This window comes from Panthera tigris, chromosome B2, assembly GCF_018350195.1.
Source record: "Panthera tigris isolate Pti1 chromosome B2, P.tigris_Pti1_mat1.1, whole genome shotgun sequence".
In the NCBI taxonomy this organism is placed as follows: domain Eukaryota; kingdom Metazoa; phylum Chordata; class Mammalia; order Carnivora; family Felidae; genus Panthera; species Panthera tigris.
In genome coordinates, this window is record NC_056664.1 from 45,203,115 (window position 1) to 45,215,122 (window position 12,008).

The 12,008-nt window shown below is 43.4% G+C and overlaps 1 protein-coding gene across 2 annotated transcripts in view; it reads left to right on the forward strand.

Moving 5' to 3' along the window:
* ADGRF2 (adhesion G protein-coupled receptor F2) overlaps positions 1–11,698 on the forward strand; it is a 41,867-nt gene extending 30,169 nt beyond the window's left edge. For both annotated transcript variants that reach the window (XM_042986524.1, XM_042986525.1), the window contains 4 exons: positions 2,494–2,535; positions 5,434–5,493; positions 7,913–7,989; positions 9,444–11,698. In XM_042986524.1, coding sequence (XP_042842458.1) covers positions 2,494–2,535; positions 5,434–5,493; positions 7,913–7,960 — 150 coding nt within the window. In that variant the 3' untranslated portion in view covers positions 7,961–7,989; positions 9,444–11,698. The remainder of the gene's footprint in view (positions 1–2,493; positions 2,536–5,433; positions 5,494–7,912; positions 7,990–9,443) is intronic.
* The last annotated feature ends 310 nt before the right edge of the window (positions 11,699–12,008 follow it).

A 12,008-nucleotide genomic window follows, 5' to 3' on the forward strand; every position in this document is an offset into this window, starting at 1 on the left:
GGCTTACAAACAACAGAAATTTATTTCTCACAGTTCTGGAGGCTGGGAAGTCCAAGATCAAGGCACATACAAATGTGGTGTTTGGAGGGAGCTTGCTTCCTGCCTCATAGATCGATACCATCTTCTTGCTAGAACATCACATAGCAGAAGGGGCAAGGGAACTTTCTGGGGTCTCTTTTGTAAGCGCACTAATCCTTTTCATGAGGGCCCCACCCTTGTGACCTAATTACCTTCCAAATGCATGTCTCCACTTTGGGCATTAGGATTTAACATACAAATTTTGGCAGAGAGGATATGAACATTCCTTCCATAGCAGTAAAGCATATATTTTAAAACATGGGAGAACACCTTGACATTTATCTGCTCAAATTAAGCTTTATCTACTAAAAGAAATGCAAAGAAGCGACTACCAGTGTATTTTATCAATCAGATACTAAACCTTTGACTAATAATCTATCCAAATTTTCTGAATGATATTTCGTGTAACTTTTCCCAAGGTGGGACCAATAAAAAGTGATCCTACTGGAATATGTTCCTGTTACATGTTTATGAGTGTACAAATTCAGGTTGCATAATAAAGCAGTTAAACACACACAAACACAGATATAGATGCACACACACAAATAGAAACACACATTTACTGAGTACTTATTGTGTGTCAAGCATTATGCTAAATGTTGCAGATATGAATATAATTGGTTTAGCCTCAAGAAATTGAAAATCTAACAAGGAGAGAAATTCCTCTTAGTCCTTTAGCCAAAGGAATGCATGTTTTGGAAGAAACGGGCTAAACGTACAGTTCCTAGATATTTTAAAAATTTAACTCCTGGGCAAAATTCATGGAGATTCTGATTTAAAATGTATTTCCGGTACCAAAACCAGACCTGGTTGTATTTGTTCCAGGCATCTTTATACGAATGATGCTTTGTAACCTATATGACCATGCTAGCGATGACATTTTCTTGGTAGACACAATGACAGATTTCAATAGTTATCTTATAGGCTAAGAGTGTCACACAGAAAAGCAATCTGATAGAAGGTCTCCAAGCTTTGGAGTGCTTGCTGGACTGGCTGAATGGAGAGGTGGATTTAGTATGTTTGGGGATTGGATGAGCTTCGTGGTCAGCACTGGTCCCTGTGAAATCCTCCACCTGTCAGCTAAGCTTTTACAAATAGAGGTAGCAGTGGGTTTGATGTTGCTGTTACTGAGTTGCAACATCTTTATGGCACCACTTATATTAAACCCATGTGTCCTCATAGGCATCTGCTTAGCTAAGGGTTCACATTCGATTATGAGATCAAAGCAGCTTAACAGAGGGATGCCTTGCTAATCAAAGTCATTATCTCACTTCTCCTCTCAGGTGGGCCGGGACTCAAGTAACCACGCCTTCAGGAGAAACTATCTAATGAATGTTGCTATCTGTTACATTTTGAAAGTTGAATCTCTGAGTTTCTTTCTACTTGTCTGAAAAATGGGATGAATACTTTTTCTTCGTTCTTCCAGGGGGGTTCTGTGCCAATTCAAATGGACTGTAATGATAGAGGAACAGCCTCCTTTTGACTTTAATGGGGTCTCTTTTTGAATGGATGGTAAGGGATAGGAGAGCTATAATTCCCTCTATGTCATATTTGGAGCACCTGTTTCTGAGCACCTGTTATGTGCTTAGAAGCTCAATCTGTTTTATGTCTTAGGGCCCGTGTACTTGACTTTTCCTTAAAATTTATTTTTTTTTTGTTTACTTATTTATTTTGAGAGAGAGAGAGAGAGAAAGAGAGAGAGAGCAGAGGAGGGGCAGAGAAAGAGGGAGAGAAAGAATCCCAAGCAGGCTCTGCACTGTCAGCACAGAGCCTGATGCAGGGTTTGAACTCACGAACCGTGAGATCATGACCTGAGCTGAAATCAAGAATGGGATGCTTAACTGACTGAGCCACCCAGGCACCCTGTACTTGATTTTTCTTTTCAAGTTTTATAATTTTCTTTGGTTGTGGATGGGGGAAGGAAGTTGAGAGTGCTAACAGAAGCTGAGCATAGCTGCTTTGCTTTTTTTGTGTGGAAGTTTCTTTCATTAGTTTGTCCAAGGACTGCAAAACTGCTGTCCATGGCCTAACATCTCCTCTGAGTCTTGCTCAGACTATTGTGTTCTAGTGAGATATATGTTCTGGCGAGCTCCTGGTCAATGCTAAATGCTTTTAGTTTGCCCTACTTAAAAAGAAATCCCCATAATCTTCTTGTATGAATCACAGACCTTGGTCTGTTGGGTTTAGTGACGTATCCCAAGTGTCGAGAACAGTGGCTGGCACGTGGAAGAGGCTCAATGAATATTCATTGAGTGTATGAACCCAGGTCGTGTGGCCTTAACAGAGTCAAAGATTTAATAAATTGTTTTTATTTCGTTTGTTTTTTAAACTAGAAAAGGACTGATAAATACCAATATTTATTATTATTATTATTATTATTATTGTAAATGGCTTTTCTTTCCTCTTCTTTCTCAGGGCTTCTTCATCTTGGTGTTTGGAACAATCCTGGATCCAAAGGTATTGTAAGTCCTCTTCCCCCCCTCCTCCCTCTCCTCCTCCTCCTCCTTTTTCTTCTTCTTCTTCTTCTTCTTCTTCTTCTTCTTCTTCTTCTTCTTCTTCTTCTCCCCCCCTCCCCATTTTCTTCCTCCTCCTCCTCCTCTTGCATTAACTGTATTTGGCCCTGGAATTCTCACTTGGAAAGACCCCTTACTGAACATCTTTGACTTCAGTCATTTGTGCACACACTCAAACAGGGCATCACTCTTTTTTATGATGGAAGTAATATCTATCTTACAAACTCTTACAGAGCTGAGCATTTTATGTGCATTACCTCTAGTCCTTAAAACAATCTTGGGTATTCTTATATTCCATTTTATGGATGAGGAAACTGAGACTCAGAGTGGTTAAACTTGCCCATGATCTCTACAGAAACCCACTCTAGCAAGTTGAAGCAGAAAGAGGACTCATGAACTCTTACAATATCATCTTTGGGGACGTCCCTCTGGCTTAGAGCCTTGGAGGCTACATCCCAGGCACAGTTCCCCATCCATAGCATGGAACTAGACACCAATGTTCCTCCTCATTTTCCTGGGCCCAGATAGCACAGCTTGCCAGGCCAAGGTCAGGTAGCAGATGATAAGCTAGACTTGCTGCCACTGTTGTCTTGGAGGTCACCTTCACCCTGCCTGTTGGGGCCCCCTGGCACCTGCTTCTTTGCACTGACATGTCTGATTGGCTGAGTCCCGGTCACATGGCTGCATCTTAGCTGCAAGGGAAGTTGGGACAGTGAGTTCTACTTTATAGAGCGGTGGACCCAGAGAAGGGAATTTCCCAAATACGGATGAGTGTGTATAGGTGGTGAGTGGTGAAGACACATAAAAACTAAACATGAATAAAATATCGAATGGTTACCCAGCCTTCTAAGATCACCCTCTTTCACCCCCTGCCTCCTGGAGTGAGACAAGCAAGCCACCCTCTCAAATGTAGATGCAAACACTTCCCCTGCAGGGGCGTTTAATGAATTAATTTTTTTATCTATGCTATTCTATTATTAAGTTAATGTCTGGGGTTTGTGAAAGGGGCAATTCACACCGGTCCTTTCATTTTGTTATGAGGATACCGTATCAACCTAACAAAAATTATTTAGAGGTGGCAGAGTATTAGTGTTTCAGTCTTTCTATATACTATCCCTGAGACACTGGGGAGTCCTTCACTCTCAGGAACCCAGATCCCCTAAACAGAATGCAGAGATAATGATGATTTTCCTGCCTCTTCTGCCAGATGAGGTAGAGAACCAATGTGATTTTGCAAGTGAAAAAACACAGAAAGCATTTAAGGTGGTACACAGTTGCATACCGTATGATTGTGGGTTTTTTTTTTCTTTATTAACCATAATACCACAACTAGTATTTGTTGTCAAAGCATCAGCAGCAACATTTTTACTTACTGATTTACCAGGTGTTATGAGATGTGCAAAGAACTCTAAGACCTACAACTTTCTGTCAAGATCAAAACCTCTTATATTTAAAATTATAATAGGTAAAGACTCAAAGATGTCACAGGACCATACATGATTAATTGATACAAAGCTGTATATGCCAGTAGTCAAATTTTTACATCAGTAAAAAACAGTGAGCATGTGTCCCCAGACGTGTTTATTATTAATTTACAAAGTATGTATTTTGCACACTGTGAAACATAAAAAGAAAGAATTGTAAAGAGAACCTCCAGTATGTCTTCTCATATCCCCATGGGCCCTTGAGGGCACAGCCCCCAAACCCCGGGGGGTGCTCCTTCCTCTCCGGAGCCTGTGTGTGGCAAAGAATATCACATTTTCTGCGAAGGGTGAAGTCACTCTGAGCTGGAGGACTTGGGCATCCATTAACTGTCAAGACAGAACTATAAGGCCTTGGAAGATGAGTGGCATTTTGTAAAGCAGAAGGGAAGACAGAGTAAAAACAAGAAGACACTGCCTGCGTTCAGCCAGAGAGACTGAGGGAAAATGACAGGTTGGTCTGGAGTCAGGAGACATGAACTCAAGTCTTGGCTCTTCTCCGCAGTCAACTGACTTTTTGGCTCTTCTCAGCAGTCAACTGACTTTGGGTGTCCCTTCATCTCCTGGACTTAATGTCCTCGGTTATAAAATGGAAATAATGGCACCTATCTGACAGGGCCGTTTTTTGGATAAAATGAGATGGCGGGTGTGAAAAGGACTTTAAAGTGCTTTTTCAAGACAAAATATAAATATACAATAAAATACAATTAAAGAAACAAAATATATTTGACACTAATATGCTATATTAATATTCTATTAATTTATATTATATATTACATTAGTGTTAATAAAGAATATATCATCATATATTATATAGTATTGAATATATATTAAATAGATTTACCTTTCATATTTATATGTACGTTAAATCTATTTAATATATATTTAAAAAACAAAATAGAACTGTTATTTATTATTCTTATTATTCTCCGTTCCACGGGCTTTTGCCATATTGCATAAGATTTTTTTTTTTTTTTTAGCTTTGGATTGACCTCTAGAAAGCAGGGTTTAAATAACTGGCAGCTGTGGGAAATGTTCAACTATTCAAGGGCTGCAAAAAAACTACTCCCAGTGCTAAGTCAAAGATTGCTCTAACCCGTGGCAAAATGTGCTTCTTAGTCACTGGGTTCATGCTGAAGGCCCCTGAGTATGAGTGTCCTGAGCCAGCCTCATCTTCCTTGTGCTTCCCCCTCTCTCCACCTTTTCCCGAACCACTCCTCCAAGTTCCTGATCCCTCCATGACCCACCGACAGGACCCAGCTGGTAACACCCTCCCTTGCCAGAGTGTTCGCCAGGCCCCAGCACGTGTGATGGCCTCTCGTAATTTTTTAAATTATTAACCCCTTTTGTTCTCTCTCCAGATAAGAGAAGCTTTAAAGGGTCGAGTAACTTCTGCAAAATGGATCTCCAGAATCTCAGAGGTAAAGCCTTCATGTGCATTATTGCATTTAGACGTTTGACAAGATGACAACAGTGTTGGCATTTCTGGCGTATGGACTGTTAATAAACCAAGCACCTTAATGCTCTGTGGTATGGGTTTTTCAGAAGTGCCAAGGGAGCACCTCTTTGAGCTGTTCAGATTCCTTCTGGAGTGGTGGGACCACATCCAAAGAAAGGAAAGCACACTTAAATGCATTTAGAGGAGAGTGGCCAGGCAGGGCGTCGGGAGGGGGCCTGGAGGGACAAACCGAGACCCATGCAGCAGGAGAGCAAGCCTGTGATGAGGCAGGGAAATGAGAGAAGGGAAAATCTCAGCTTCCCTTGATAGGCTGTTCGTTCTCCATGACTCCAATCGGTTGAACCACATCCACAGTGTGAAAGTCCAGGGAAACAAATTCTGACCCTCCACAAAGAACTTCCTCATAGCTTGATTTTCAAGAAGCGTGACTGCCATGGTTACCGGAATTGTAAGAGAAGGTTCGGGGCTGCTCAGCGGTGTTGTGGAGAAGGCTCTACAGTTTAGTAGCCCACAAGCCCTTTCCTTGATGTTCACTTCCTACAGTGTACAAATCATGTATTGTTATGCAAAGGTTCGCTCCCTCAGCTATTCTGAGTGAGGGAAGAACTAAAAAATGTTTAAATGGCAGCACGAGGGGATCAGTATTGGCCCAGGGAACATACCGAATCACAAGAGAAGAGGCAATCTAGAGTTTCCCATGCCAACATCGGATGGGATCTATACCGCCCTGCGTGGACTGGGTTGCAGGAGATGTGCATGGAGAGGGGTGCCCCATCACTGTAGAGCTGGTACCCATGGCCCTGAGTAACAGCATTGGCCCCCCATATGTCCTTTGCCTTTCTATTCTCTCCTCTTTAGGCCCCCTTTTATCTTCCCTCCTTTCTCTTCCCTCTATTTTCCTGTCTCCTTTCCTGTTACTCTTACCTAAACTTGGTCCTTGGTCTCCAAACCTGGCAGATTGTTGACCTCTCTATATCTTTTCCAGCTGAAATTTTCAAAAGCTAAGTTTTATTGAGAATAAACGTCAATAGTTACCCAAAGCAGTGGTTCTCAACATTACCCGAAGATCAGAATCGATTAGGAAGCTTCAAAAAATGTTGCTTGAGTCTCACGCCTGAAGATTCTAATTGGATCGGTCTGCGATGTGTCTGGGAGTTTTACAAGCTCCCCAGGTGGTTCTAACGTAGCCGATGCTGAGACCCTACCTAGCATTGTACATATTTGCCTCCGATCAGTCTGCCTGGCATAAGTATCCCCTTACCACCTCACTGGGTCTGTCCCCTGCTCTCAGGAGAGGCTTGGCTCTTTCAGTCGCTTCCAGTCTGTCACTGTTCCTTTCCTTATGCATTTCTAGTACTGATCCATTCAGCCACCACAGGGGTGAATTGCTCTCTGATCATCTGGCCCACTTCTCTTCGTGTCTGTACTTAAATACAAGTCAGGATTATACCCAGAACTTTATTACCAGTTTGTTGGTTGTTTGAGTCAGTGGTTTCAATGCTGGCTGCACCTTAGAAACATCTAGAGAACTTTTAAAAAATACCACGTACGTCCAAGAAAATTTAAAGCAGGGAGTAGGGCCTGTCACTTTTTTTGGTTTGTTTTAAAGTTTCCTAGTGATTCTGAAGAGCTGCCAAGGCCATGAACCACTGGTCCAGGAACCTGGTAAATTTATCCTAACGTCTTAAAATCCTTCCCCTGCCCGCTAGCTGTAGGCTGTTCCAAGTCGGTTTTATCAGCCCTCCTCAGGGGAAGTAGGGCTTGTCTGTCTTCTCTCCTACTTCGCAGACCTCTGCTCCCCGTGTAGCAATCTCCTACAGGCCAGGCTGAACTCTTTCCCCTGTCACAGCTGTCTGCGGGGCATCAGTCCCAGCTCCCCAGACTCAGGATAAGAAATGTGTTCTTTTGGTATCCGGTGTGGTGAGTTAGTCCACGCTCATTCGGTAATCATTTCACCAGAGAGCTGATGCATCTTAAGCAACATTTACCTAAAACACGAGATCTTTTAGACTCAGGTACATTATAAAAGGATGACTGTATCATGGAAGATTCCAGCAGGCCTGCTGAGAAAAGCTATTTGAGGGCTAGGAGGCGTTCCGGTGTTGCTCTGTCTCTCCACGCCACTCAGCTGCCTTCTCCCCATCTCCCTCCCAAACTAGAGATCCCTCAGGACCGGGAGCCAGGCCAGGTGGGAGCCGGGGGATCTCTCACACGGGCCTGTTATTGTGTTGTACGTGGTGCTAATACAAAGAAGGAGGGGGTTAGAGTGAAGGGATAAAATAAATTGCTGTGGGTCACAGTTCTCTATGTGCTTTGACTAGTTGTGATCATTGAAAACAGACTAGTAATGATAAATGCAATTATGCCTCTGTCATCAACAGAATCTTTCTACTGATTTCTCTGGTCACCCCACCAAAGGGCCAAGCTAACACAGCCGGCTATACTCCTAACTTGGGAGGTGAGTGCAAAGGAAGGGGTTCCCAAATTCATGACATTGTAATTAAGAATGTTTTTTGTTTTTCTTTTTTTAATGTTTCTTTTTTTTTAAATTTTGGTTTTTTAAAGTTTATTTACTTTTGAGACAGAGAGAGAGAGAAGGAGAGAGAGAGAGTGCGAGCAGGGGGAAGGGGCAGAGAGAGAGGGAGACACAGAATCTGAAGCAGGTTCCAGGCTCTGATCTGTCAGCACACAGCCCGATGCGGGGCTTGAACTCATGAACCTCTGGATCATGACCTGAGCTGAAGTCAGACACTTAACCGACTGAGCCACCCAGGTGCCCATGAATGTTTTTTTTCTTGATTGAAAGGATTCTTCTTATACAATCTATTCTCCTCTAGCTATGGTTGGAGTTACATTCACACTTCTAATTCTTGCATTCCTGAAATTTTTGTTGTCGCTATAAAACAGTGAGGCGTGTCTGAGAATGGTTGTAAGTTAGCCTGAGTGTATTTAAAGGGGGGTATTTGCACAGCTCTACATGACTGCTGCCTCTCTTCTCTCTCTAATTCCCCATCCCCAGGACATGATATCAATAATATCCCCACACATCCTACTGTGGCCCCTCTCGTTCCCTAGTGTTGAAAGATCAAGGAATTATCATAAACACCACCTGTGAGAGGCTTCAGGGATAATGCAGAAGTTAATTCACTTTTGAGGTAATGTCTGAGAGACAGAGATGTAGAAACAGAGAGACGGGAGTTACAGGGGAAACAGAAATACAGAGACACCGAGGGGCGTGGTGACTCTGGGTCGTAAGAGAGCCACCCAGACATGTGGACATGTGCAGGCAAGTCTTCCAATCCTCTGTGTCCAGGTCTCTATAGATCTAGAGAGAGAAGATCAGACAGAAAGATGGAGACACCCACAACAGGATGCCCACATTTGCGGTGAGTCAGAGAGATACAGAGAGAAGCCAACGGTTACAGAGAGAGACCCAGAAAACACAGAAAGAAACAGAAACATACACAGAGACTGAGGCTCACTCAGAGACACACATAGAGTGACAGCGACAGAAATGAGGACAGATGCAGAGAGAGGCATTCAGATACATAGACAGAGACCCTCCCCTCCCCCCATCCCAATACCTCCTGGCTCCCATGAGCCTCTGTGGCTGAGACCTTCGGTGGCAGCCCAGGGCCATGTACAAAGAAAGGGGTCTTTTCCAAGAGGAAAGGAATCGGTCCTGCTTACAGAAAGACAAGGTTTGTATCTCAGCATTTGTAGGCTGTGGAAAACCAGCCTGTTCCCTGGATTCCAGAGTGACTTAAAAGAAAGAGACTCTCCATTTGCCAAGGAGGCTCTACCCAAAGGGGCTTACTGTTCCAGAAAGAGTGAGCCTGTAGTGTAGTTGCTGTGAGGCTTTTGGGTCTTGCCACCTGTTCATTAAAGTTGTGGTTTTCTGTTCTTGACAAGGTCGTACATCCCGGGAATGGCAGAGCCCCAGGAAAAATGTGCTTACTCCTGTCTTCTTGCCTCTGGGGAGTATGAAGGAAGCCTCCCATGCTGTGGTGCTGATGGAGGAAGATGTGAAGTGTGGGGAGGGTGGAAGACCCCTCTGTCCAAGCTGCTCTGTGATGCTGAACATTTCTCCCCACCAACTCTCAATGTATATATACGCCATGCTGGGCGTCCACAACGGGACAGAAAGACACAGTGGGCCGCAGCAGAGCCTTGGTCTTGTGGAGCCTCCAGCTCCATGCTGTTGGGTCATGTTTATCCTCAGGAAGAGAGTCTGGTTCATCTTGGCAAAGGTGGCCTAGGATGTCACCTGGCTGGATTCTGTGCGTTGCCAAGGGAGGGGCCCTCATGAATAGCCACTAACAGTTGGGCTGACTCTAAGTAGGTCATGGCTGGTTCTTTGTACGAAAGGAATCCAACTGCCAGCACAGTCCACCTGTCCAAATTTAAATTGATTACACGGTTAGCCTGGCTTGGGCTTAGAGGCAACTTGGCCGTGAGACAAGTGAAAAACATAGAGCTTTTGAACCAGAAAGATGCTCATTGTAAGTTAAGGAGACTGGAGCCTGGAGTGATGGACCACAGCTAATCAAGGCTCAAGCCAGAGCTAGAAACCCAAGTCTGCAGGCTCCCAGCTCTGGACTCATGTCATCTGAAGACATGGAGCCACTGAGGGACGCTGTCAACTCTGATGATGTAAGATTAACCCTCACCAACAATATGTGATGTGATGAGGAAGAGGAACCATCATGTTTCAAGTAGAGAGCTGCTCATCTTCTTAATGTTGTATGTAAACAAATTTGACATTCAAACAAAGAGAGAAGTACAATAGATAGAAGCCCCTTCAGAGGAAAAAAGAAAGCTCCTTTATAAAGCAAGCACCCAGGCTGATGCATGAGACCAACATGAGTGGATAAAGGAAAAGGAAGCAGCGAGTAGCCCCTAATTATCCTACTACAAAGCCAGTGTTAATGATGTTATATTACAAATGGGAAAATGAGACTCACTTGTGAATGAGTAGGGGTCTCTCTCCATCTTTCTTTTTTTACTGTAAAAAACTTTCTCTAAGTAAGGAAGCTTGAAAAAAACAAAAAATACAATAAAGAAGTCAATCCAAAGGGAGAAAAATACACCAAACTGGAGAATAAGTCATCTTTCCAGTGGCATGGCTTATCTTGTGATAATAATCGCATTTTTCTCAAATGAAGACAGAAAGGAATTTTAATTTGACATTTCCTGGTATTTCTGTAGAGTCGCTCCAAGGGAAGGGAGTGGGGCAGGCATAGTCCTGGTTTTCGTAACACAAAGATCTCAGTACCAAGAAACGTGACTTACCCAGAGCCAAGGTATTGAAGCGAGGACAGAAGCTCATGAAACTAGATAGTTCTAGAATTAGAAATCTGGATAAACTTTAGAAAAGGCGGAGTCCAATGGCTTCATCTTGCAGATGGGAACGCTGAACACTAGCGAGAGAGAGAGATTGGTCTTCCGTCAGTATTATGTGTTAAGCACTTGACGGTCACATCTAATATGAGAGCACATTCTGCTCCAAGGTGCTCACTTCCTAGGATGGGACGGCCGTAATGAAGATATTCTGTCTTGGGATTCTTTTTAACCAGGAAAGCACCCATGGATGCTAACAGAGAAACTCCAGGAGTTTTTGGAGCTCCCTTGAAAAAACGTGTGCCTTCGCTCCTATAGCCCACAACCTGGTCTGCCCCCTCCTGAAAGGTGTCGGTGAACCGCATGTTTAGGTTGACTTTGGAAGACCCTGAGTGGAGACATTTTCAATGTCCTACTCACACCTCATGGAGGAAGGGGCTTGGTCAGGTGGCTCAAGGACAGATTGGTGCTAAGAGTGTCTGAGGCAGATTCATTGCTAGACACTCGATACATGGTGATCCTTGGGAAAGTTATTTAAATTCCTTAGATTTTGATTCTCTCATTCATAAATTGAACACAGTAGAGTCTACCTCATAGGGGTGTTGTACAGACTAAATGAATAAGTGTAGATAAAATACTTAGAATAGTACTTGGCCATTGTAATGTCAGCTGTTTAATTTTATTAGAGTACCTGTGAATTCACGGACACACACAACACACACAAACCCAAGCAAACACACAACCGTGGCCCTTTGCATGAGTCTGGAGATAGACAGTCTCATGGAAGTTAGCTCACTGACTTCTCAATAAAAGAATGAAGCATTTGATTCGGTCTGTTCAACATCGAGGGTATCGGCCAGCAAAATCTGCCGAGCTTACCATTAGGCTATTCTTTCATTCAGTGTTACCGTGGTGGTTGAAACACAGAGTCCCCTGACTGAGAAAGAGTATACATCATGGGTTTCTACTGAGGGTGCACCATGTCTGAGCTCTGCTTTACTTTTTGCCTTCTCTGTGAACTCTTCCCTGAAGAGTCCAGCCAGAAGTGCTGGTTGTCCTCACCTGATTTCCTATAATATTTATAATCTGTGCCGTGCACTTTAGATTTAGTATTTATTGTTTTATTGTTTGTTTACT